Raw genomic sequence first — 27,570 nt, forward strand, 5'->3', positions numbered from 1 at the left:
GCTCCGAGGGGCGGGGACGGCGGCGCCGGCGGCCAATGGGGATTCCCCGCGAGGCGTCCTGGCAGGCACGTGCGCAGTGCCGCCGCGTGACGTCAGCACGGCCTGGGAGGGCGCTCCCTTGACGACCGGGCACGCGCCGCTGCGCACAGCTCCCGCCCTGCGCTTGCGCGAGCCCGGGCCCCGCCTCTCTGCTGGGGCGCGCGCGCGGCGCGTGGTGACGCGGCGCGTGCGCGTTTCTGGGTTCAAAGGAGGAAACATGGCGGAAAACAAAGGAGGAGGCGGCGGCGGGGAGGGGGCTGCCGAGGCCGCGCCGGGCGGCGGCGGCGCCCCGGAGCCTGTGGCCGCCTCCCCCTCCGGCCCTGTGCCCCCCGCGCCCGTCGCCGCGCCGCCCGAGGAGCGGGAGAGCCCGGGAGCGGCGGTGGCGGAGCGCGGTCTGGGGGAGGCTGAGGCCGAGGCGGCGGCGGGGCCCGGCGCCGGGCCGGGGTTGGGTCCGGGGCCCAGCCCGGTTCCCCCGCTGACGCCGGCGGCGCCGGGGCCCTTCTCGCTGCTGGACACCTGCGCCGTCTGCGCGCAGAGCCTGCAGAGCCGGCGGGAGGCCGAACCCAAGCTACTGCCCTGCCTGCACTCCTTCTGCCGGCGCTGCCTGCCCGAGCCCGAGCGGCAGCTCAGCGTCCCCGTGCCCGGCGGCGCCAACGGCGACGTCCAGCAAGGTGAGCGGGGGGCGGCGGCCGGGCGAGCTGCCCCGATCCGGCGGGCTTCCCCGCGTTGCTCGCTGCGTTGTCGTTGCCGGCAGCGGGCGAGAGATCGCTCCGGTTCCTCTGGTTTCGGCCCCGGCGCTTGTCCCGGCCCTGTTGGATCGCTGCGTACGTGACCGGCAGTGTCTGCTGCCCCGATCCAGGCGGCCTGTAAGCGACGGCAGAAACTTGGGAGTTCTTGGAATTTCGGTGTAAACCTCGTTGTGCGTTTTGTTTGCTTTTGCTTCCAGGGTTGCTGTAGTAGAGGCGTGTCTGTGAGGAGGATATTCAGCTGCTCAGTTCTACAGCACTCGGGGAAAAAAATTGTAAAATTTGATTTACTGTTGCTGCAGTGTCACATACTCGAAGATGTGTGCGGTACACCTGCCCTCGGAGACACATGGACTGAGAGAAAATGTTGTAGAGCTGATTGTTAGCTGACTGGCTGGGTAGCTTTAGTGCCATGGAACAGGAGTTGGCTTCTCCTTCCAAGTGTCTTACTAAAATCACAGCTTGATTTTTAAACTTTATTTTATATATTCAGGGATGAAATTGAAAAGCTTCTGGAGCTTTTAATGGAGTGACTTACATGCTGTGGTCTGCAGGCCAAACTAGGGCCCCGGTAAGTGGTTCTGCAGGTCTCTCAAAGAGACCTGGTTTGGTGACATCTCTCAGGTTTTATCAATGACTCAAGGCTCTCCCGTGTTGCATAGTGAAGAAATTAGCCTGGCTTGGTAGTGGTTCTTTCATCCAAACTATCCAGAAGTGGCTCATCTAGGTTGTGGTCTTAGAAAGTCCATAATTTTAAAAAAAAGATGATGCCTTAAATGTAGTTCATTAATTACTAATAAAACACTAAAGTGGTCTTGTGATTTTTCATGTTACATTCTAGGTGTTGTATTTTACCTTAGATACAGTGGTAAAGGATACAGGGCTTGGAAAGTGAGGTTTATTTTATCAGTCATTAGCATCGTGATCTGAATGCTGCTGAGTCTGTTAGAGTTCAAGTATGGGAACAACATGAAGCCTAGTTTCTGAAGTCCATGTAAACTGGCATATCAGTTCTTGTAATATACATTTTAAAAATGCTTGATTTTATGCTTTGTTAAAATAAGAATTCACTAAAAACTTTTAGATGGTGTGAACAAGATGTGCATATAGGGTTCCAGAGAGTATACTGGGAAGGATGTGCACGACCATCTGTAGTGGTACACAAGGCTGCATGAACAGATGTATTATCCCAGCAGGTCAGTTAAGAAGGAAACATTGAGCAGCCAGAGGTGCAGTTTTGTGGACAGCTCTCTGCACATTGTAACAGTTGCATGCACATGAAACGCCAGCCAGCAAATCAGGTACAAAATGGGCATTCTCAACATACAGAGAAGCGTCACATTGCTTAGTATGCAATTTCCTTCCCTCTTGGTTGGGTTGTGGGAGTTGTGAAGTGTTACTTCCACTTTTGCTGCTTCTCTAGTTTCGTTTTTTTTCTTGAAGTAAGAATTAGTGGGAAATGGTACCCATAGCTATACCTGCTGCTGAAAGCACTTAACTGCAGCCTCTTGCTGCTGAAAGATATTTCTTGTGTATTTAGAGATTTAGGATGGTTACAGATACTGCAAAACAGCTTCTCACGTGTCTGCTTCTGGAAAGATAGGCTGTTTGAGATTTGAGTGCTTCACCAAGATACTCACTGGCAGAGATATTCTCTACTCAGTGGAGTAGAGATAAAGTATGGCTCTCCCGGATCCTTGTGAATGGCAAAATCTTCATTAGGCTAAAAAACTAAAAAAAAACCCCAAAACCCTGCAAGACACTTTTGGAGAGTCTGAGGGATACATATACATTTGGTGTGCATGTAGGTATGATTTGAGGAACAATATTCTTACTACTGTATGCTATAATATATAGTATTGTAAACTGTTTTGAGATGCTGAATTTGGTTTCCATACCCAGTGTCTGTGTTTAGGAACTGGGTATTAATTGCATCTTAAATGACATAGTAACTATTTTCAGTTTGCTTTTGAAGAGAGACATGAAAAAGCTATATTGTCTATGAGAATGTGACATATCACTTAAACTGAGTTTGGTAGTAGTTAGTGTGTTTTCATTCTAGAAACTTGAATGTTCCTGCATAAACTAGACTACTTAAGCTATATAAATGCAGGCCATCTTGGTTTCAGTGCTAAAAATCTTGGTCTGAAACTTAAATTTCAGTCTGAAGTAATAGTGTATTTGCAAATACTGCATTTGTCTGAGAACATTCTAGGTGTGTGTTATTTTTATAAGAACTGATGTCTGTATCTGCTATAAATTGATTTCCTGATTACATATAATGAGTTGTCAGTTCAATGTGTAATGTGTGGCAGTTGTAATATAAGCAAGGATTCTTTATATTCCAACCCCCATCAAAAAAAAGAGAAAAAAAAAAAAAAAAAAACAAAAAAAAAAAAGAAAAAAAGAAGAAAAGAAGAAAAAAAAGGTGTTGGGATTGGACCTTGAATGCTAAATTTTTTAAAACATGTATTTGTGTTCTGATAGATTTTGGCCTGATTGTGTAACTTGTTTGGCCTGTGAGGATTTATTTCAAGGTTTGAATAGTGAAACTAGAACAGGGGTTTTGATGTATTGCTACACAGAACAATGTGTTTGGACCCTTGCAGTTCCAAGAGAAGTAAATATTATGCACAAGTAGTAACTACTCCTGGTGTTCTCAGCCAATAAATTAAACCTGTCAGAGATTCATTCCTTAGAGGACTGCATATGTGCCAAGTTTGAACTTAAGATGGAAGTTTAAGTTATCAGAGTAATGGCAAATATTTCCTGAACTGTGAAGCTTTATCATCATTACAATAATGTAAACATTTGAAAGGATCCTGAGGTTTTTTTATATTCACTTAGTACTTTTGTTTTGGGAATTGGCCTGGCACATTTCAACCCAAGCAAACGTGTGTTTCAAACCCTGTGTCTACAACAAGGCTGTTCACTCAGCAGTAATGAGGAGTGTAGAGGTTTGATGACCTGAATGTCAGTGGATGGCACGGTGGAGTTCTAGGCTAGTGCTGATTGATGTCTCCTAAGGATCTACAGGAAACCTAAGCTGTTTCTTTGAAAAGACCATTGGTGAAGAGCATGGTGTAGTTTGGTTGCAGCTGTAGGTTTTGGTTGGCAATGGTAGAGTAAAATAATCTTAAATTCTTTGAAAGGTTCCATTGTGATTTGCTGCTGGATTATGTTGCAGATTTTTTAGCAGTCTTTCTGTTTTTATGAAACCAACATTACTTTTTGTCCCCATTTTACATCAGTCATGTGCTTTCTGACAGCCTTTGATGTTTGTGGTCTAATTTAGTGTGCTTTATCTATTTAGGAGTTAAAAGGATTACCTAGATGCTGTTCTCATTAGTGTTCTTAATAAAGTCATTGACAAACATCTAATGTGTACTGTGAGAAAGATGAGAATTCCAGCAGCTGTATAACTAATGGCCCAATGTGTTTTATAGTAAAATTTGTACGACTTGCCTCTCTTGCTCTGTCAAACTCTTCACCTGAGATACTATTCTGTGTTGGGCTTTAATTAGTAGTGTAGGTGATAGCCTTATGTGGAGCTGTACCAGCTTGTTCTCATTGCACAGGTTTTGCTTGGTTTCACAGAGGTGATGCAGCTGCTCAGGAGCTCCCCTGGGCTGGTTCCTGCTGTAGTTCTTACAGCTCTGTCCCTGACAATGCTACTCTGGGGTTCTCCTACACTCAGAGAAGTGTGCTGGGATAACTGCTCTGTCTGACCCAGTCAGGAGACTCTTTAGTGTGTCACCAGAGTATGGGGAATTTCTTCTCTTCCTTTGTTGCAGGTTTTGGAAACTTTTGTCATTCTGTAGCAGAAAAATATCAAGGTGCTGTGTATGGTTGGGGCTTTGTTGTGTATAGGGAAGCTCTTTTACTTATAGGTACTGAAATACTGGTTACTTTTCACATCCTGTTCCTGAAGCATGTTTGATTTGATGAGACAGGGAATTTATCAATTACTGATGTTGCTCTGCAGTGAGTCTTCTGTGTTCTGAAGCCATCATTAATTTTGGCACTTGAAATAATTAATGCTAATTTAATAGTAATGTAATTATTCTGCCTGAAATTACTCGTACTGTTTTAACTGAGTATCCACAAAGGAGTTGAGCATCGTTTAGTTACACTTAGTTACACTTTTCATAGTTATTTCTAATGTCCTAGTGTATAAAAATACCCAATTGCTTTGAAAGTTTCTCTTTGAAAATCACATTTACAATACATTTTGTATAGAAACTTGGTCTAAGCGTAGATGACACTTCTGGGAGGAGGGTGTTTACTACAGGGGTAGCTGGCAGGAGAAGATTTTTTGCTGTCAGCTCAAGTGTTTTTGTCAGTTGTGGAATATGTCCATTTACCTAAATGAAATGAGCAGTCATGGGATTTTGTGTTCATCCTTACCTTATTTTGATCATGAGCACATCGGTTTTCACATTCTTTTTCTTCAAACTGGCAAACTTTTTCTGTTTTGCAGTTGGTGTAATTAGATGTCCGATATGCCGCCAAGAATGCAGACAGATAGATCTGGTAGATAACTACTTTGTAAAAGACACATCAGAAACACCAAGCAGCTCTGATGAGAAGTCAGAACAGGTATGGCACAAAAAATTCACATGCTGTTTTTGTTCCTGTGCATGTTAAGGCTTTCCAGGAAAATGATGGTAGCTGACTGTTTCCCTTTGCAGGTGTGTACAAGCTGTGAAGATAATGCCAGTGCTGTTGGATTTTGTGTCGAGTGTGGGGAATGGTTGTGCAAGACTTGCATAGAAGCTCATCAGCGAGTAAAATTTACTAAAGATCATATGATCAGAAAAAAAGAAGATGTATCTTCAGGTGAGTGCTTGTATATAATTTAGTCCTGCTTGTAGTAAAAATGGTTTACACCTCCTTTTGGCAGGTGTAAAGGAACAGGGAGGATTATTTAGGTATCGAACAGCTATGTAGCTTTCTCCAAAGATTTGGGAAATTTAGTAAAAAGGTACCAGTGCACAGTTGGTGTCTCTAAAAACAGAGGGAAAATGAAACTTTGTTCAGATTGGTGTCCAGTGTAAAAAATATCTTCAGTACTGGAGAAATAGAACGAGAATAAAGCCTTTGGAAATGATTTAGATCCACTCTTAATAATAACTTAATAATAATTTAATTTAGTAGAATGTGAAATCTGAAGAGCACTGACATTTTGGTGACCTAATACATTGGCTGAGGAATTAAATTACATGTTTTGCTGTACTTGCTTATAAGAAGCAATTACAGGTCTCCCAGTAGGGAAGCATTTACAGATAAGCTTGAACTCATATTCAGTATGATGTTACTTTTGTATTGACATTGGTGAGTAGATGTGGACTTTGAATTAATTTTTATGTTCAATGTCTTTCAGTTAGCAAAATTCAGTATATGAAGTTTGTTTACAGTTTGTTTGGAAGTTAATAAAGTAAACTTTGTATAGCAATTTGTGTGGTTGTTTATTGAAGATGGTGGCTCCTGTGTAGTGGGTATGCTAGTGTATGGCTAGAGAGCAGCCTTACCTTGACCTGCCTTACAACAGTGCTTAGCAAATCTCTTGATTGTGGGGAATGACTATTCATTATTTTCTTAGAGGAGATTGTTCCCCTTCTTTCTTATTAGACTCTAAAATGTGCCTTGGAGACTTCAGCTTTCTATTAATGAGCGTCAGAGTAGATTCTTGAGCTCTCTTTTCTTTACCATAACTTGCATGACATAACAAGCTCCAGAAATGCTGGGGGATGGAGGAACACATTCATGTTTTAAACCTTACCTGCTGTATCTTCCAAAGCCTGCTTTCCTCTGTGCTAAACTCAAAATATCTTTAGAAGGCTGTGCGGTACTTTTTGGTAAACTCAAAACTATTTTTTGACATTGTTATTTGCTTAAGTGGAATGATTAAGCAGTTTAGCTGGGGTTTAACTGGCAATGTTTGCTTTTGCATTTACCTCTTCAGTAGCATATGAGGTTTACAAAAGTTTTTTAGTAGTAATTCGGAAAGCGTATGGTTGCTTGACACTACAGAAGTTTTCAAGGTTTGATCTGACCATCACTGCGTCAGAGGTGAAATTGTGTGGAATTTAATCTTTAAACACAAGCACACGATCCTAATGTTTGTGTGCTAAGTAAAAGAGGATATTCCTCCTCCTTTTTGAGTACAGTAAATCAGGAACAGCTAGAGACTACCATGGTTGTAACTTGAGAGTGAGAACAGGTCTCAGTTACAGGCCTTTGTCCAAATTCTTGGTTGTTGCATTAGTTTGGAAGTTAGTTGTTTTGCACTTCAGACTGTCAAAATTTTATTTTAAAATGCAAAAAATGGTTTATTTTTAAAAACAGAGGCCGTGGGAGCATCTGGTCAACGTCCTGTTTTCTGTCCTGTCCACAAACAAGAGCAGTTAAAACTTTTCTGTGAAACATGTGACAGGCTGACATGCAGAGACTGTCAGTTACTGGAACACAAAGAACACAGGTACAAATATTACCATGTCTTCATTCCTGTGGTGTACATTCTCAGAGGATGAAAACATTGATTTAAAGCAGTTGTGTCATGAAATACTGTTGCATAACTCTTTGTTGTACTGAAATGATCCTGTGTGGAGTGCTGATAACTTCAGCGATCAGTTGGTTGAGCTTTGTCAAGTACTCTGAGAAGATTCAAAACATGATCTGAGGCGATTTGTTGTGATTAAGGTGTAAACTTGCCTGGCATTTGGCAGTGCTGTAACTGTTCAGGGCTTGAGTAGAAATACTGCAGCCCTTAACACCTGGTGCTGTCAAGAAGCAAAAGTGATATAGAGAGTCATGGATGAGGTAACATTTTGAAAAGGCGTATTTAATTGTGCAACAGTCTTTCAATTGAAGGGAGTTTTGTAAAAGAAAGTATGAATTTTGTCTCATAGATTAATATATTCCTTTTGTTCAGAGGGGAAATTGTTTGATTTTAGTTGGTTGAAAGTTGCCTTATTCTAAGTAAAGAAGAAATGGTTTCTGTCTCTGGAACTTGCTTTTCTTCTAGCTGCTAAAAAAAGAGTTGAAGCCTCTTAAGGTACATTAAAACTTCCTGCTTATTAGCAGCTCTGCAATATAGTAGCTTGAGTGTTTGGAAAAGTATTCTGCAGTGCTGTAATTGAGAATCTGTGGATAAATGTGCATTTATCAGCCACTGCAACACTGCTTTTCCTATTCAGTCAACAAATAATACTTCTCTTTCAGAGTGCTTACATTGCATTATTGAAGTTAGTGGATTTTGTTTCCAGAGTACTGATTACTCTCTCAGACTGGAACAGCAGCCTAATGAAGAACTTCTACTTTTGAAATTAGTTCTATTAAAATTTTAACAACCTCAAATATTCCTGCTGTTTTTTCATAGGCTTGATCATAAATATCCTGAAAGACACACTTGTCCAGAAAGCATGGTTTCCTAGGATATCTTAACAAACTTTTCTAGTTGGTTTCTTTGCATCTGTTTTGAGCATGATGCTAACTAATTAACACTTGTATCTTGTTCTGCTTACTTGTCTTCCAGTAAGAGAATACTTTGCTATTAACAGGCTTTGTTGTACAATATTCTTTAAAAATTGTTCTATCTGCAGATGTGAATTATAGATGATTAGGGCAACTGCTTCATCTGCCATTTTTATGAAGCTCAGTAAATCATTGAAGGAAAATAATGTCAAATGAAAACAGGGATTGATTTTAACATCCTTTTTACCTGAAATCCTGGTAGTTTGCACCAAATTAAGATTAACCACCATTTCAGTAGCAGCATGGTGCAGTGTTCTGTTCAGAATTTCAAGTGAAAGAATTGCTGGTGACTCTGTAGAGAGTTAACATTCTTTTAGTACCCTAATGCTGTGCTATTACTCTAGTTTAGGTAGGTTTTAGTCCATAAACTTTGGAAGCTAGAAGTACAACACAATATGTATTTTAAAAACAAGTTGCTATAGCAGGAGATACAGCAAGATTTTAGCAGTACTAGGTGAGCGTAGAATTTTTTTTCTCCTTAAAGTGGAAATCTGTTTTTCAATTTAATGAAAATATTTTTAATAGAAAATTTGCAGTTCTTCAGACATTTCAAATTTTGTGGCCTTTGGGCTTTAGTTATGCTACTTTTTGCTTTATAGTACCTGAAATCTTGTGAGGCTGTTAATCTGCAAGAATTTTGGACATTTCTTAGAAAAAGCAACGTTGTAGCATTGCGACTGAGAAATCTAAATTCTGGTTGTTGAAACTTGTCTGTTGCTGGTACAAACTGAGTGAACACCTAGGTCCTTGTTATACTAATTGTAATTTGAGTCAAGAAACAGTGTTACTGTAAATTTGATCATGCCTCAAAATGGTCTTTTTCTAGTCGATTATATTGTAATCTTCTCTTAGATTTTGGCAAAAGATGATGCTACGTTGTTTAGTTGTGGTTGGTTTCTAATGCAGCTTACAAAATCCTTCATTTTAATTGCAGGAGTACTTAGATAGTTTGACTCCTAGGATTTAGTATAGTGAAGAGGGGAAGATATTCTGGGAACCTAAGCTTTTCCCATTATTAACAAATTTTATTTCAGAAGCATGAAATTTACTTACTGCAAAGACAAGAATTGACAAATGACTGATGGGAATCCTGGGTTTTGGGGGCAATCTTTTGACAGCTGAGCAGTCAATCAGAAAATATGAAAACTCCTGGAGCTACTTAATTCCCCTTGCCATTTTCAGCATAGGCATTTTGCTTCTATTGCATTGCAAATTCCTGTTAATAGTTCGTGGGCTTTTGGCACAATGCAGTGAATTGTCACACTGTGTAGTTGGAAATAAAAAGTGACGCCTTGAGATTGTCTTCTGGACACTTAGGTATTTTATCTGTACTGAAACACTTTCATGCTGATAAGCATAGGTAAAGTTTGATTTTTCTTTGTTTTATGATTTTTTTTTTCCAAAAATTTATAGCTTTACGTTTAAATTAGGAGGAACACTTAATTTCAGCACAGTACTCCTTGGTAATTGATACCTTCTTTTGCATGTTGAAAAGGTATCAGTTTCTGGAAGAAGCTTTTCAGAACCAGAAGGGTGCAATTGAGAACCTATTGGTCAAACTTCTTGAGAAAAAGAATTATGTAAATTTTGCAGCTGCCCAAGTTCAGAATAGGTAAGTAGTCCAAAATGATTAACTGTTGCTAGTCTATTGCCTTTTTAATAAATCACAGTAGTGTGAATGGTGGGACAAGAATAATTCTTACATTTTAGTTGCTTCTATATCTTCAGTTTTATTGGACTGAATTACTTTTTGGAATGTTTTCTTCCCTACAATGCTGTGCATCTGTAGGAAGTTGTTAAAAGAAACAAACATCAAAGATGATGTCTTATGGCTACCTTGAGCAGAACTTTGGAGAGGGAGGAGAGAAAAAGGCAATAAAAAAGGCAAGGCAAATCTGTCTTGTAATTTCTGCTAAGTTCAGCTCTCAGTGACAGAAGTGTTGGCTGTAGAGATTAACAAATTTTTCTTGAAATGCTTTTATGTTTCATGTGAATGCCTCTCATAACTGTAACAAAAAGTTGCTTTGAAATTGAATAGGAAATTGTTTTTGTTTTTAATTAGGCAAGCAAGACTTAGGATAATAACCTGAAAGGAAGAGAAGCATTCCTTTAGGTAATTTAAGATTCTACAGTTAGTTTAAATTCAACGTCATATAGAATATTGAATACAGAGACAGAGGGAGCACATGATTGCTTCTGGCTTTTCACCTACTTGTGCTGATGTGGTGTGCTGAAGGTCAGAGAATTCCACTGCGATTCTTGGCGGTTTTGTGAGCCTTCTGAAACTTTTAAGTCACTTGCAAAATGACAGATCATCTGAAGATGGGAAGTAAAAGGGTAGAAGAAAGCGTACCAAAGACACAAGGAGAAGTTCTGGCACAATTTTTTAAATCCTAGTGGTACCCTGTAAAAAAACCAAACTGAAGCAAAATAGCCCCACAGGAGAAGCTATACATTTTGCAGTCATGGGAACTTCTTCAATACAGAACTTGTTCCTTCACTCTTTAAGGAGAAGAGGATGCCTATGGTGTTTTAGTGTTTGGTGGCATAGTATAAAGTGGCTGCCTGACAATGCATTTTTCTTTTTTTAGGATAAAAGAAGTAAATGAAACTAACAAAAGAGTAGAACAGGAGATCAAAGTGGCTATATTCACCCTCATCAATGAAATCAATAAAAAGGGAAAATCTCTCCTACAGCACCTTGAGGTACAGTTAACAGAAATAATAGTAGTGTTTGTTGTTCGTTGCTTGCGGTCTCCTAGTGTTTGGCATGACTGCAGGTGTTGCAGTGCTGATATTGACTATGACTGGTGTGCTGGAGTTAAATATCTTGTTTATCCTTTCACTGGCTAGAACCTGTGGCTCCTTTAGTTTTTTCTGTGCCTCAGATTCAATAAAAATCATACTCCACATAAAAGATTGTCTGAAAATCTCCCTTCCATGTTCTGTTAGACATATTTCTGTATTAGAACATAATTTTACCATGTGTATAATCTGTTCTTTTCCTCAAACTGCTTTTTAATGTTCCACTAGTTTTTTGTCATTCTACTACATGTCTCTGGCAATATGAGGAAGAGAACAAACATCAGTAGCTGTTTCAGTAGTCAATATTTTCCTGGGGTAAAGCAGACTCAGTTCTCTGAGCCCGCTATTTGTCCTGCTTTTTGATACCTCTGAATGGTAGAATGAAACAATAGAGAAATACTACTTAATGGTTTTAGCCACTCTCAGTATGAGCATTAGTATAAGGTGCTTTGCATGTGACATTTTTCTTTTGCTACAAGAATGGTGATTTCAATTTACATTTTCTCTTAAATCCTAAGTCCCCGTTGTAGTAAACTTTTTGTTTCCTTGTAGAATGTAACAAAGGAGAGACAGATGAAATTAATACAACAACAAAATGACATCACTGGTCTTTCTCGACAAGTGAAGCATGTGATGAACTTTACTAATTGGGCTATTGCAAGTGGCAGCAGTACTGCTTTGCTGTACAGTAAGCGGCTGGTAAGGAAGCATCCTCTAACTTGTCTGTACAAAACAGAGAATTTTCCAAGTATCCTGTAGCAATCCAATGAAGGGACTGTGAATTGTTCATGCTTCATTTGAAAAAACAAAACAAACCCTTCTGTAACAATGGGATACATTTCGTGACTTCTGCAACACTTTTAACTCGTAAATTAGGGACTTAACAATTTTGTCATACAAGGAATTGAGGTCAAGCTCTGTAAAGGCACCTCAGTGTTTCACTTGAGTGATTGCAGATATAGTATTGTTGTGTAACAGTACTTGTAATCAATGGAGTGCTTTCTAGGGCACTAACCAAACTTGCTATTGACAGCCCTTGATGGTGATCCAGCAGACTAAAATTGCTGCACATATGCACATTTCTTCATGTTCTCATTCTTTATTTCATTGTCAGTAACAGTCTTGTTTTTTTCTTTCCATAAGATAACATTCCAGTTACGCCATATTTTAAAGGCACGTTGTGATCCTGTTCCAGCTGCCAACGGAGCAATACGCTTCCACTGTGACCCAACCTTCTGGGCAAAGAATGTCGTCAATTTAGGTGAGAAAATTGTGTTTGTTTATTCTGTGTTACTTAAAAAAACAGACTGAGTTGGGAGTGTTAATCCAACACGAGTGAGTTGGAGTGCAGCACATCTCTTAATGCAGAAGACCAAAGCTCCCTTGACATAACCCATCCAGTCCTGATGTAGACGGGAGGTATCTACCGAGGCCATCGCAGTGTATCAGGGCAGCACTTGCTTCTAGCAGTGTTTTGTGCCTCGCTTGTTCTTAGCATTCAGTGATGGAACATGCTCAGCTGTTAAGTCTCTGTTTCCAGGATTTGCTTCCTTGGGCGTAGAAACTTTATGTTCAACATGGTTTTTTTCACTTTTTTATTTCTCATCTTGTCCATTTGATGTGAATACAGAGAACAGTCATCTCTGTCTTGTCTTTCCATTTCTTTCACTCTTTCCTGACAAATCATGTTTTCAGTTTTGCAATTTCTCCTTCTTTAAGTTTCCTTTTTGCTTCTCTCATGTGGTTATGGAGACTTAAAAAGAAAATGTCAAACTTGAGTTGCATTGTTACTGCCCCTGAGTAAACTCAATTAGAAACATATTCTGCATTTATCAGCCTTTGGATGATGATGGAGATTTAACTGTTTACTAGTTCTTGTTTTGTTTTGTTTAGGTAACCTTGTTATTGAAAATAAACCAACTCCTAGTTACACTCCTAACGTAGTGGTTGGACAAACTCCTCCAGGAACAAACCACGTCAGCAAAGCTCCAGGACAAATCAATCTGGCACAGCTTCGACTTCAGCACATGCAGCAGCAAGTGTATGCACAGAAGCATCAGCAGCTGCAGCAGATGAGGGTGGGACAGCCAGCTGCCTCAGTTCCCAGGCAGAGCAGTCCACAAGTCTTACAGCAGCAGGTATCTTTTGTGTTCTTGTTCCACCTTTTACCATAAAATTGAGACTGAAGTTACAATAACACTGAGACTTAAAATTGGCCTACCAAATAGAAACTTACAAAGCAGTTTATAAACATGAAAGTCTTTTGAAATGTGACATACTATAAATACGACAGCTATTGGCCTTTTCTTAATGTTATGTAACTAGTAAACCTACTACTGTGGGAGGAGATTGGCTTCTTTTTTCCATGTTAAAAGCAAAAATGTTAAAAAACAAAAACCCTTGCAGCCTCCCAGGTTGATCAGCATGCAGACCATGCAGAGGGGTAACATGAACTGTGGGGCTTTCCAAGCACATCAGATGAGAATGGCTCAGAATGCTGCTCGTATACCAGGAATACCACGCCACAATGGACCACAGTACTCCATGATGCAACCTCACCTTCAAAGACAAGTATATCCTGTGTACATGCTTCATTTGTGCCATTGTGCCAGACTTTAATTACAGTAGATGATACCTCCAGCTGTAAACGTGCTTGTTACACTTAGAATTCACAGCGGCACACATTTATGTGCTTTTTCATGTTGCATACTGTTCCGTGACATTTTTGAACATAAATTTTAAACCTTAAGAGTGAAAATGAATGCTAATGTTTATATTTCATTTTGTATCTGGGAAACAAAACATTTCCATTTTTCACTTTTCAGTGACGTTCAGCTTTTGCGTTTCTTTAAAGAATGGTCAGGAATCATGAAATTCACAGTGATCTAGTTGGGAGATTTTAATTACCTCAAATTCTAAAGTGCTTTTAAATTCAAACCTGAAGCATGATACAGAACTCTGAATACCATTAAGAATAAAATTATTGAAATGGTAATTTAACTAGAATAACCAAAATTACTTCGTACTTGAAACAGTTACTCATTGTTTTGTATTAAAAAGTTTGTAGACAGACATGTAGACTCTGAAGTTTCTTTGGAGGAAGTAATTTCTTTAAGAAGTTATCTAGCAACATAGTGGTTTGTGGGTTTTGGGTTTTTTTTTCCCAATAAAATAAAAACAGCAGTTGCTTTGCATTCAGTGCTATCAGGTTATACTGATAAAAATGTGAGATTGTATGTTTTCCTTCCCCTGGCCTTCCCAGTATTTTGTTGAGGGCTATCACTATTTTGTTGAGTGTATGTGTTGCAACTGTACTTGCAGCTGCTGTCTGATTTGTCTCTAATGCAGTCATGGTCTCTTCCCTTTTCCTACAGCATTCTAACCCTGGGCATGCGGGGCCATTTCCAGTTGTTTCTGTGCACAACACCACTATTAATCCAACTAGTCCAACTACAGCAACAATGGCAAATGCAAACCGTGGTCCAACAAGTCCATCTGTTACATCAATTGAACTCATTCCTTCTGTAACAAACCCAGAGAATTTGCCTTCACTGCCAGATATCCCACCTATCCAGGTCAGTGTGGGAGATTAGGCATTTATGCTGTGGATAAAGTAATGAACTGCTTTCCTTTCTGTATCTTTTTAAGTTTAGATACCAGTACTCGTCTGTGGAATGGTGTAGTTAGTTACAAGTCAAAGAATTGAAATCTTCAACCCTTGACTTGGGAAGCTTGCATGCCTTGACTAGGGCATACAACTATTTTAATTATATGGGGCTGACCTGCTTGTCCTGTATTAATGTTTAGATTAATCAGTATCTAATGGCTGTCCTATAATAAAATTGATACTTAGGTGAGTTAATCCCAAGTACTGCGTTCACTTCCTTTCTTCCACAAAACCACTGTATGGGAAAATATCACTAAAATAGTTGAATAGTTACATACGTTGGAAGCGCTTTATGCCCCGACTGGTGATATATTCAGTTGCAGTTGCCTGGCACTTACTCTGTGATTTTCCTAAACATGTTATTTGTAATTATGCTGTCTTGCAGTTGATAGTTTTTAGCAATTAAAGTAATAGGGTACCTGTTTCCTTGTTTATTGTTGATACTAATGTCTGTAAAAAATGAGTAGGAGGGAGATTTCACATCATGCTAAGAAAATACAAGTTTGTGGTTTCCCATAGTATCTTCATTGTGGAATTAGTTTTGCAACATTAGTAATCTGGTAGCTCATGTGACTAATACTGTTTGTATGACTAACTCACTGAACATGAAAAGTTTGACATGACCTAGGGTAAATTCAGCCTATCACTGTACTGGCAGAACTCAGATTAGGAGCATTTGAAAAATCTTACTTTGATCTGACTGTAGATTTCTGTTTTGAAAGACTGATCTCTGTATGAAACTGATAAAAATGTTTGCTATGTCCTGAATCCTTGAATGGACAGTGAATAATTCTGATAAAGATACTGATCATGGTTTAAAGGTGTGGAACTACCAAGAACTTTAATTAGGTCTCTCTGATTCAGACTGTTGTTTTTGCTTCTTAGCTTGAAGATGCTGGTTCAAGTAATTTAGATAATCTTCTAAGCAGATACATTACAGGCAGTCACCTACCCCCACAACCTACAAGTACCATGAATCCTTCCCCAGGACCTTCAGCTCTGTCTCCAGGGTCATCAGGTAAATATGATGGGAATTTCTAGTGATTCTAGGAAGGGACAGGTATTTCTGCTTCTTAAGTTGAAAATAACTACCTACCATTTCCTTTGAAAAAGGAAGTGATATTTGTTAGTGTACAATTTATTTTGTTTAGAAATAAGTTCTTCTGGATATTTGTTGAGTTCTTTAAACATAGGAAATGTGTATTTCTATTAGTAAGAAGACAATTTCAGTCGTTTGATATGTGCTTCTCTTAGTCTTCTCCCTGCAAGAAGAGAATGTTTCTCAAAGCCTGCATGCAAAACATACAGAATCTTCCTGACTTTCTTGGTGGGTGTCAGTTGATAAAATTTGAGGTCTTAATGGTCTCAGAGCTGTAGCACTGTTTGGATTGTGTGAAATAATTATTTGGACTCTTATCAAATGTGTTGTCTGTGTTTTATTTCATTTGTGTAAAGGTCTAATGTACTAGACCCTTGTTCTGATTAAACAACTGAGAGAGCAACTGTCTTACGTGAATTATTAAATTAGGATATTCTAGCAGTACTTCTGGTATTACTCAACATTAGTCATTTATGTTATTGTAGAAAATAAATTTGTACCGAGTCAACTTCTACACTTCTTTGCAGGTTTACCCAATTCCCACACTCCTGTGAGGCCACCTAGTACCTCCAGCACAGGCAGCAGAGGAAGGTGAGTATGTATTATTAACATTGACAGGCTGAAAATACAGACATGAAGAACTCAAAAAATGAATTGGCAGGGTGTCAGTAGGACTTTGATGTAACTGAGACTCGGTAAAGGAAGAATGCTTACAAGAAGATTTTTGTTCTTTACTGTGGTTCTCTGTCTAAACTTGAGCTATCTTGTAAATGGTCTGGCATGCTTTGTGTTTGAAATTTTTTAGGAAGCAATCATTGAAATGTCTTTGCTCTCATGAGTTTTCCTCTTATGGTGGTATCTTTCTAGCTGTGGCTCCTCGGGCAGAACTGCTGAGAAAACTAGCATTAATTTCAAGTCTGACCAAGTGAAAGTCAAACAAGAACCAGGGACAGAGGAAGAAATATGCAGTTTCTCAGGAACAGTAAAACAGGAAAAAACAGAGGATGGCAGAAGAAGTGCTTGCATGGTAAAGTTAGTTTGTGCAACAGTATCTTATGGTCTTTTTTTATCAGTATGTGTAAGAATTTGGAAATAACAAAGCAGTTTTACTGTTAAGCCTTATATTCAATTAACAGCCATGAAGACTTGAGTTTTGCTCTCTGACAGTACATCTGAACTTTAGGTGTGGGCAAGCTCAAGTGGTGAGCTATATGTTTTTATAGTATTTCTGAGCCTGGTCATGACTGAGGGTTTGTGATACAGGTACCAATAAGCTGGCAGTGGGACTCAGGCAGTAGCTTGCTGGCTTACATTTAACACATAAACGTTAAATGATGGCAGACAATTCCCTCTGTGTTTTGAATAGGTCTTGAATTAGTGTTGTGGATGCAAAACACACCCAGTTCTTGCCAATTTTGTGCATTATGATAGGTAGTTGCATGTTGAAAGTTATTTGATAGAAAACAAAATTTAATCTGTTTGGTCCATGTTGAGGACTTGACTGTATCCTAGACTGTGCTCTGCCAGACAGAGGATAGTCTGTTATGTAAACTTGAGGTATTAAAACAGAATATACCCAGCAGTGTAGTGCGTTTACTGCTTTTAATCTCTGTCTAATAAAAGCTGAAAGTAACCCATTGGTAGTAGTTCCTGAACATCTACATGTAATTACATTGAGAAATCTTCCCATCAGTCAAAAGTTCTTATGCCAGAGCATGAATGATATATTTATGCAAGTGAATATATTTCAGCATTGATTACAGCTATGCTTGATTTAATAGAATTATTTACTAGGACCAGAGTGGTGTATTTGAGAATTTTTTTCTTAATGACAGTAAAGGTATATTTAAACAATCTATCAGTGTGGTTTTTATCATGTTATGTATTATTAGAAATGAGTTTGTCATTGAAAGGAAAAAGTATTTTTCAATACTGTATGCAACTCAGGTCTTCCTAATGATCTGCCATTTATTTTGGGAAATGTGTATAGTACCTTTAAAGAGTGGATGGCTTTTGACTTTACAACATGTGAAGAAAGTTGCCTTTGTAAAATTGACTCTTATTTCCATGTGCTACTCTGATTTCAGCTTAGCAGTCCTGAGAGCAGCTTGACACCGCCACTGTCCACTAACTTGCATCTGGAAAGTGAATTAGATACATTAGGAAGTCTTGAAAATCATGTGAAAACTGAGCCAGCAGATTTAAGTGAAAGTTGCAAACAGTCTGGCCATAGCCTTTTAAATGGAAAATCCCCAGTGCGGAGCCTCATGCACCGGTCAGCTAGAATTGGAGGAGAAGGCAATAACAAAGATGATGACCCGAATGAAGACTGGTGTGCTGTGTGCCAAAATGGAGGGGATCTGTTATGTTGTGAGAAGTGCCCAAAAGTGTTTCACCTGACTTGTCATGTACCGACACTCCTCAGCTTTCCAAGGTACCAGAAACAGCATAATGGTTCCTGAGAACAGTTTGGTGGTCCTCATTTCAACACAGAACCAAAACCAGTGTTTCGTGCTCAGTCAGTAAACAAACACGACATTTCAGAGGCCTGCGGATTTGTGTCCAGTGCAACTGTCAGTGTTTATCTGATAGAGTCTCTCAAAGTGTCATTCTGTTATGTAAGGTTCATTTTAAAGTGAAAGAAAGGTGCTATAAATTAGAACATGCTTGGGAAAAATGGCCTTGACTGGCACAATTATCTTGAGTATTAAGAGTTATTCCTTATCTTTAGATGTCTAAGTCTTTACTACAGTACGATGTGAATTTGTAAGAGCTAATGACAGTTTTTGTAGTCATTACTGGTGAGACTCTGTCCCTGGATATCTAGAATAATTGTGTTTATTTCTGTTTTAGTGGAGAGTGGATATGTACGTTCTGCAGAGATCTGAGCAAGCCGGAAGTAGAATATGACTGTGACAATTCACAACACAGCAAGAAAGGGAAAACAGCACAAGGCCTGAGTCCTGTGGACCAGAGGGTATGTCTCAGATCTATAGAAATCTGTTTTCTGTAAGAAAGTGCTTTCTCACATTAGCTTTCCCCTGCTGTTCCTTGAAGATTTTTTTGCTGGAGCTGCAGCAAAGTAAATACAGTTGTGCCTTTTGCAGCAAAGCCCCAAACCAAACAAACAAAAAATCGAAACAACCAAATCAAATCCAGAACAAGTTATAAAATTTTTCTTCCTGAGACCACATGACCAGGTATTGGCTACCATGTGGGTGTGCTCCATCAGATGGGGCCTCTGATTATCTGGTAGCTAAAACCTGCATGTAAATACATATTCTGAATTTAAATGCATCCTTTATCATGCATTAATATCTTCAGTGTTCTTAATTAGAAGTTCTTTGCATATAACATTGACAAAACCTTCATAAAAATAGTTATGCAAGTTTGGTGTGTTAAGTTCATGTTGTGAGAGGTGCTAGAATTATTTAGGTGCGTTCTTGTGAAAGGTGTAATGACCTTGACAGAATTACTTTCAGCTTTATCAGTTAGTGTTAGATAAAGTGTTAGAATATTATCAATTAAAAATCCTCCAAAGGAATTACAAGCAAAAGAAAGAAAAATATTTTGGCAGGGAATTCATAGAAACACTCTGGCTTTTGTTCCAAATTTTATCTTGTGTGGAAAAGAGTAAAAGTCTGCAGCTCAGTCCTTTCCTGTTACATGCACTTACCACTGGACAAAAGCAGTTCTAGTGGCTTTTTTGTTATTTTTGTTTGGTTTTTTGGTTTTAATTTGACTGTGGATTAGTGTACGTGTTCATGTTTGACTTTAGCCCTAGGCTTTTGTTTAGGAAGAAGCAAAAAGAGAATTTACATTTTATAATAAAGCTTGTGGGGATTGCCTTTAAATTTTCCAGTACTAAGCTGCTAAAGTAGAAACCTATTTAAAAGAAGGAAATATGAACTTGGCTGAGAATAAATTAACGATATTAATATGAAGCTGTTTATTTCTTTGTAAGAAATGTGAACGTCTCCTACTTTACCTGTATTGCCATGAGCTGAGCATTGAATTTCAAGAGCCAGTCCCAGCCTCGGTGAGTCTCCTGAAAAAATAGGTTGTGATTTATTTTTGGCATAACATGTCTAAAAGTCTAGAGTGGAGTTTGAGAAGGAACTGACTGCTTTTTCTTGAAGCATGTCCCCTTGATCAGTCTAAAAGTTCTGGTGGTTATACAGTATTTAATGATTTTGAAAGAGACAAGCTGATTCTGTAGCTTCTCCATGTAGAGGCTTTACTCCCAGTATCAAACCCAGATATTTAAAAAAACCTTGTTTTTTTTGTATAAACTTGAAAATGAAAGAAACTACTTTTGACTCCTTTGTTTTCAGCTGTAAAAGAAGTAATTATGATAAAAAGCAGTCTTGTGCTATGATAGCACTGAAGGTTAGAAAGAACTTGAACAATTTGTAAGGGAAACGTGGAGGAAGGGCAATTGTTCTCACCTGCTGAATGGGCATACAAGATTAGCTGATTGATATTCTGAGAACTGAAGAAAATCAACTGCTTCTGCGAACTATGTAGTCATAAATCACTGTTTTTTTACAGATACCAAACTACTATAAGATTATAAAGAAACCAATGGATTTATCTACAGTGAAAAAGAAACTGCAAAAGAAGCATTCCCAACACTACCAGACTCCTGAGGATTTTGTGGCAGATGTTCGGTTGATCTTCAAGAACTGTGAAAGGTTTAATGAAGTATGTTAACTTCCAATCTGTATACTTTTTTTTTTTTAGATTAAGATTTATTTCAACGTGACTGTGTGGCTTGTCCAGTTAAAGGCTCTGCTTCCACTTGTAACTTCTGGTTATGGAGCAGGTGCTGAATCAGACACTTAAAAACCAAACAGAACAAAACAAATGCAGTTACAGAGCTACTTCTCAATTTTAGCTAAATGGGGAGATGAAGCTTTAACAGAGGGAAATTTAACAAAGTGCATTCACTGGGATGAATATATGACTGAGGGTGACATTATTTCTGTATATCGCATAGACTGTAGAAGTGATTAGGAAGTGTGGCAGTAAAGTTTTAAGCAGTCCTTAAAACAGTCTCAGGCTATACAAATAGTTGTTCTTATTCTCATGAAGCATGCCAGAGCTCAACTGAGGAAACTTTCTCTACTGAGAAAAAGTGCTATTCTGAAGAATATTTTTTACTGGTTCTAGTACCTCATGCTGGCTGAATCCAAAAAACCAATGTGTTCACTCTGGCTGGTATTAAGCTTAGTGCTCATGGGTATTGGGCTCTTGCAGAAAGCAGTTTTCAGTAATTAATTTTTGTATAGAGTCTTATTTTCTATGAACGTGGAAAGTTGCCTTGCACCCATCTGCAAATGAAATATGATTTGGGGAGATAGTTAGGTGTTATTACCAGATGGGACAATGTAAAAGATTTTCTGAATATCAAAAAAAATTGTGGTATTGTGCTGAAAACAGTAGGAGGTGAGATAAGAGGGTATCCTCATTTCTGTGATGCTGTAAAGCAAGGATGACAGAAAGCTCTTGGACAAAGACATCCCCGGGAATGGCTTTCTTCTGACCTTAGAAATGCATAAAACAGCCAGTATTTTTCTGTAGGATGTAATCTGAGTTTTGCAATGTTTAAGCTTCATTTCTGGCTCTGTGAAGAAGTAAAACGAAGGAAGTACACAAACCTACAATTAAAATCTCAACTGTTTCACAAGTACAGTAGTAAAAATCAAGGTTAATGATGTAATGCTATAAATGCTCACAAGCATTTGGGACTTTTGACACCCCCAACTCCCTTATGTCTCTGTATTAGGTGGAGGTTAATGAGCACTGTGGAAGAAGTTGCAATTATGTGAACTTCTCAATCAAAGGAATTAATGAAGCATCTACTGTAGAGGAAAACATGCTGCAGCTCTTAGGGACAAGTGTAAAAAAAAAGAGCAAGGACTGAATGTGGTGGTGTTTTGGTTTTTTTTTTGTTGGTTGGGGTTTTTTTTTTTGGTTTTGTTTAAAAAAAGCGTGTTTTGGTCTTGTCTCACTGTTTGAAATGCTGGCTCTTGGAAAAGATTAGCTACCTAACCACGCATAATAACATCATGTCTAGTGCCTCTAAGCCATATGCTTTTAAAAAACAGAAATTGAAGTGGGGTAAGGCCCCCAAGAAAGTAGTCTCATGGAGCCCTTCTCTCAAAAGTGAGACTGTTCCACAATACTGTCCAGACAAACAAAATTTATAATAGAGAAAGCAGTCACGAGTAGATCGTAGTTTTGAAAATGACTGGGAGACACTTATGTGTTCAAAAGTTTTGTGTTTCTTTGAAGGTTTGTTTACCTCATGTCACCACTGTTATAAACCTACTTCCACTAAGTGTGAGAGCTAGAGGTGTGGTCCATAACAAACTGTTTTGTTGTTATGGCTGACTTAATTCATCCAATCCTATGCAATCTCATAACTTTAGAAAGGATTATAATTTCATTTTTTTTGACTCTGGTATCCTTTTTAGATGATGAAAGTTGTTCAAGTTTATGCAGAAACACAAGAGATTAATTTGAAGGTAAGCGTTTCAGACCATGCACACTTGGTGAAGGGATGTGCATTTCCAACAGGTGAATATTCCTGTCTTCTTTTATTTACAGGCTGATTCAGAAGTAGCACAGGCAGGGAAGGCAGTTGCATTATACTTTGAAGATAAACTTACAGAGATCTACCCAGACAGGACCTTCCAGCCTTTGCCTGAATTTGAGCAGGAAGAGGATGATGGTGAAATAACTGAGGACTCCGATGAAGATTTTATACAGCCACGTAGAAAACGCCTAAAATCAGATGAGAGACCAGTACATATAAAGTAATCTAATGACATGGACCTAAAATTTATTGTAAAAACTGTTATTTAAGTGTTCCCGGAATAATATCATGCCTACAGTGGCCATCTTGAAGAAGCTGATAGCTTTTTAAACAGTATTAGATTACAAAAAACACTTGTACAGAAAAGCATTCTCATCAAAAGGGGAAAAAAATGTATTGTAAATTTTTGGTAGTTTGGTTTTTTTTATTTTTCCTTGATTATTTGCTATATTCTTTATTCTCCTGATGGAGGGGACACACTTGCTTACCTTGGTCTCACAGATAGAGGTGGATGAATGTTGAAGGGAAGCAGAATTGATAGATATTCCAAGTACAGAAGAGACTGCTTATTAAAATGCTCTGCAGGACTGGACCAATGCAGTCACTGTATCTTGCATTCATGCTGGACAGCAGCGTTAACTGTAAGCAGTGTTACTGAAATGCCCTCTTTGTGTGAACAGTTAGTCATTGGTCATTGCTTTTATAATCTCATTTAAGCAGTATTGTGAATAACTGATCTTCTGTGTTGATCCAGTTATCTAAATTTGACTTTATACATTTTATGTACAGCAAAAGGAAAAAAAAAATCATTAAACTGTTCTGAATTGGCAAGTGCAGGAGTGTGAATTCTTGACACAGGTGACAGACTCAGATGGTTGCACCAATCCCTTTCCAGTAGGGCTGTGTATATTTATGGTGAATCCTGTACACAGAATGTTTTAATGGCATTCATGGCAAAAGTCTTAGCGTTGTGTCATCTGTTCCTGATTCCCCCTATTGAGGCAGAATGTTATCTCCAGTATTCATTGTCTAATTTTCTGTACTGCAAATATAGACTGAAGAGATAGTAACTTGTTGCGGTGTTTTTCCAGTCTTCCTAAGTATCAGTTTCTAATAGACCACTTGGCAAACAATAACCTACTAACTACCAAATGTGTAAAATTTCCTGTATTCACTTTGTCTTATTTGTAAATAGTGAATTGAGATATCTTGCAGATCAGCAACATTTGCTGAACTGTTTTTAAGATAATATGTATTCTTATTAATTGTTCCTATCAAGAAAAGATTTGTAATATATGCTATTTCTAACATTGCATTCATTTTGAGGTTCTGTCTTATTTTTATTAGAGTACTACTCGGAACTTTCTTCAGAAGCAGCTTATGAGCAAAATGTCAAGAAAGATTGGAATAAATCTGTTGAGATTGGGTTACTTGTCCATCCACTGAACAAAGCACTTGCATGGACCAGGATATGGCTTTGAGTGGTTTCTGGTCAAATACTGAAAGCAGAACAATTTTGGGGTTTCCTTGTGTCAGGCATCTCTGCAGTGCCTTTCCATTGCATACTGCCTTCATGCTGGCATCTCTGGTCAGAAAGGAGGTCATCGCAAAGTAATTATAGTTTGAAGGGTTGTTCCCTTCTTTACTGGCAGAAATGCTAGAAGTAATAAATGTAATATCTGGCCTTCATATAGGTCACGTTGGACAGACTAAATTTGCCATAAGATTTTGTGTGAATACAGCAATTCTGTCGTAAATCACTGGGGTTTTAGTGTACTTAGCATGAGCGATTTCTGTGGCATATATACTTTACCATAATGGTAAAGATAAATATTTTAGCACAGTATCAAATTGAGATATGCTCTCAACCATTTTTATTGAAATACCTTAAGATTTGATTTCTTCTTATAAGAACCAAGTGTATGTACATTGTGACTGTACTTCTTAATTAAGGGGACTAAAGGTATTTATAATTTCAAGCTTGCTCCTTTAGGTTACACAAACGTTACATTTAAAACTCAAACTGGTGTTTTTTTGTTTCTGATATTAACATAGTGCCAGTCTAAATTTTTTTTGCCAGTTCATAAGCGACAGGAGAAGTAATTCTACCCAAACATACTAAATAGACAAATAGCAAAAACTTTACCTGTAGAAAAGAATGTGTGTGAATAGGACACTGATAGTAACAAGGGATCATTTAATGCCTCTGTGTGTTGCCTATTTATGCATTTCTAGTTTCTCAGCTCCGTTTTGCAAAGGAATATTATTAAAATTATCACGAAAATAAGATTTTGTGAATTCTCTTCAATTGGGGTTACAATTTTTATGGCACTGAAGAGCTCTAGGTTTCCCTGCCTTCAGGCCTCGCCTTTTTAACTGTTCCCTTTGTAAGGCACAAGTCATGGGTTCGAGTACTGCAGATAAGTGCTGCCTGAATTGGAGCACAGGACAACCTTGATGGCATCCTAGGCTGGTCATGGAGCTGGGAAAGGACCATGCTGCAGAGCTGTGGTCCTAGGGTGGCACAAGCTCCCTGGCTGCTGCAAGGACCATGCCATCATTTTCTACCCAGACCCCAGAGCAGGTAACTGAAGTGTTTTGGGACAGCTTCTCCTTAGGATGAGGTAGAAAAAAATTGCCAAACTATGTAGGCTTGTGACAGCCTGTGTTCTGGTGGTTCGTCTGCAAACCACAAGTGGTGCTAAGCTTAGACCATGATTGAGAGTTCAAGCTCTGTTCATGCAGATAACCCACTGAACTTCAAGAGTTGCTCCTTCCATTCAGCTCATGAGTGTACATTAGTAGTATGGGGAATTTTGAATTGTGTGCAAGAAATCTGACCTGTTTCTGTTCTTTAGATAAACAAAACTTTATTTCCCCCATCTTCCTTTTGGAACTCCCAGTACAACAATCCGATGATTAGTTTGACATTAGCTAAGTTCTATTAAAAATATTTGGAGTGTTAGATAAGCTCTGCTAATACATTTCCTGAATCTGTAGTCTGTAAATATTCGTCACAGAACAGATAAAGTTTTTCTCAATCAAAAAAGCTTTTTGATGCCACACTCTATGTAACTTGTTCAAGAGCAAATTGATAGGGCTTAACAGCCCACTGTGTTTTTCAGAGCGTCTTCTCTGTGCTGGATGGTGTGTGTGCAATCTGTGCAAGGGAGAGTGTGCTTTACCCTGGGAATCAGGGCATAGCTTACATCAGTAAAACTTGAGCAGAGAGGAGCTGTGGTGGGTGTGCTCTGTGTGCCAGCTCCTTTGTCTGCATGATTCAGTGTTCCAGCAGGATAGCAGGGGAGACAGCCCAGCACTTGATGTAGCTGCATGCTCTCAGTTAAATACTTGTGAAAAAGACTGTTCATGTCTCAAATTTTGTGGTAAATGACCCTGAAGTTCTAAGTTAATCCAAAGAAGTAAAAGGCTACTTGCTTTTGAAAGAAGAGTGGAAAGTGTACAGTATCTGACTTGTGGACTTTCAATTACCTCAGCAGGTATCCTGCCATATAATTACTAGTGATTAGTGACAACCAGCTGAATAGGTTCAGGTCTCTTACTTAACTGCCCTGGAATTAGGTGGCCTATAGTATTGTAAGGCAGAGTTACTATCCAAAAAAGGATGTTCCCCAGACTTTAGCAAATAGAAATGCCCTGTTAAATGTGGAGAGGTTTGTGCTTTTGTGTGGAATGTCACCATTGCTATTACAACATTTGACTGTCAGTACGTTTAACACTGGATCACTGAAGCATTTTATAAACATTTCTCCAAGCCACTGAAACAGAAGTCCTTAAAATTAGTCCAAATTTATCATTCTGTTGTTTAACCTGGTTTATTGGCTGACCTCTAAAAGCCTAGGCACAGGCAACAGTATTTTAAAGCCATGTGTGTGATATACTGGAAGCTGGCTTTTTCTTGTTTTTCTTACTCTCTTCCTTGGAAAAAGCAATAAAAGTGCTTTGTTTGTTGCCTATTCACATGACAGGAATCCTTTTCTTTGGATAGTGATTTTATAGGAAAGTTTGTATGCATATCACCAAGTCTAGCTTTCAAAAACAAAAGTGCGCAGGAGTTACTCACAATATAGTGTGGCATTTTATTTTAAAAATTGGGGAAAGTTACATATTTTTTTAAAAAGTAGGTGTTTGAGTAAATAACGAAGGTACTTTTTTAAAAAAAAATTTATATGCCACAGTTTACATAGACATATTTCATATTGAACATATGCATTGTATCTTTATTTTGTCAAAGTGTGTGTACAGTAACTCTTTCATCTAGTTCCTATGTTTGCTTGTGGGGCTTCTACTTTATATGCTTTCTAATATATCTGAATTGAATGAGTTTTAAAAAACTGAGGTTAATTTGGGTATCTTTACTAGAAGTGAACTATTAAATGTATGAAATACAGTTTTGGCCTTTTCTATTGAGTGATCTTACAGCTCAAGGCTGCTTTCTTTAGAATTTATTGAATTTATACAAGGAGAGGCACTAAAATATTTTATAAGTTTGACTTGTTGCAGCATTCACTCGAGTGTGAGCTACGTTTAAAAAAAAAAACAAAGTGCATGTCTGCTAATGGTCTGCAAATGGGATATTTCTTAGGTTCAGAACACCATGAAACTTGTATATAAGCCTATGAAGATTTGTGCAGTTGAAAGCCTGTTTTACATGTAAATGTATTCATGGAAGGGTTAAATTCATGGCATTCTTTGATTATTTCTCGCTTCCAGTAATTGAACTGGTTCTTTTTTGCACATAGTAAACTTCTTTCATCTTTTACTATGATTCTTCAAAAAGTGCTGTTTCTGTGGTATTGTATTATCTGAATAATCATATTTAACTTTTTTAAAACAAAGTTACTGTTTCTAATTGTTCTGTTCCTGTGTTTTTTGCTGATGTGTAATAAAAATGTTTTCTTTACATGGTTATTTAATACATTAGCTGCCTGTAAATATTTCTTGTCAAGTGCTCTGGAATGTGCTGTAGAAGTTGTATTAGATCACTTTAAAGCATTGTTTGAAAACCATTTTGTTTTTGTTATTTCTATTAAATCAGAAAAATTACTCTTTCCAT

At 38.4% G+C, this 27,570-nt stretch overlaps 1 protein-coding gene across 4 annotated transcripts; it reads left to right on the forward strand.

Moving 5' to 3' along the window:
• The first annotated feature begins 7 nt into the window (after positions 1 to 7).
• TRIM33 (tripartite motif containing 33) lies at positions 8 to 27,569 on the forward strand. 4 transcript variants are annotated; one of them, XM_071768620.1, is made up of 20 exons: positions 18 to 710; positions 5,266 to 5,384; positions 5,477 to 5,624; positions 7,134 to 7,266; positions 9,817 to 9,933; positions 10,913 to 11,027; positions 11,679 to 11,825; positions 12,270 to 12,387; positions 13,020 to 13,264; positions 13,533 to 13,697; positions 14,501 to 14,701; positions 15,679 to 15,811; positions 16,420 to 16,483; positions 16,760 to 16,919; positions 17,980 to 18,326; positions 18,746 to 18,869; positions 19,857 to 19,931; positions 20,444 to 20,596; positions 22,372 to 22,422; positions 22,505 to 27,569. In XM_071768620.1, the coding sequence occupies exons 1-20, from the start codon at positions 257 to 259 to the stop codon at positions 22,715 to 22,717; spliced, it is 3,282 nt and encodes a 1,093-aa protein (XP_071624721.1). In that variant the 5' UTR covers positions 18 to 256; the 3' UTR covers positions 22,718 to 27,569. The 4 variants fall into 4 exon arrangements, with proteins under 4 accessions (XP_071624722.1, XP_071624724.1, XP_071624723.1 ...); XM_071768621.1 differs by lacking the exon at positions 22,372 to 22,422 and having other exon boundaries at positions 8 to 710; XM_071768623.1 differs by lacking the exon at positions 13,533 to 13,697 and having other exon boundaries at positions 8 to 710.
• The last annotated feature ends 1 nt before the right edge of the window (position 27,570 follows it).

The sequence above is a fragment of the Heliangelus exortis genome, chromosome 25 (genome assembly GCF_036169615.1).
Source record: "Heliangelus exortis chromosome 25, bHelExo1.hap1, whole genome shotgun sequence".
Classification (NCBI taxonomy): Eukaryota; Metazoa; Chordata; class Aves; order Apodiformes; family Trochilidae; genus Heliangelus; species Heliangelus exortis.

Coding starts and splice junctions, on each gene's coding strand:
- TRIM33 (XM_071768620.1), top strand. CDS start 257: ATGGCGGAAAACAAAGGAGGAGGCGGCGGCGGGGAGGGGGCTGCCGAG. Junction 711..5,265: donor CAACGGCGACGTCCAGCAAG/GTGAGCGGGGGG, acceptor TCTGTTTTGCAG/TTGGTGTAATTAGATGTCCG. Junction 14,702..15,678: donor CAGATATCCCACCTATCCAG/GTCAGTGTGGGA, acceptor TTTGCTTCTTAG/CTTGAAGATGCTGGTTCAAG.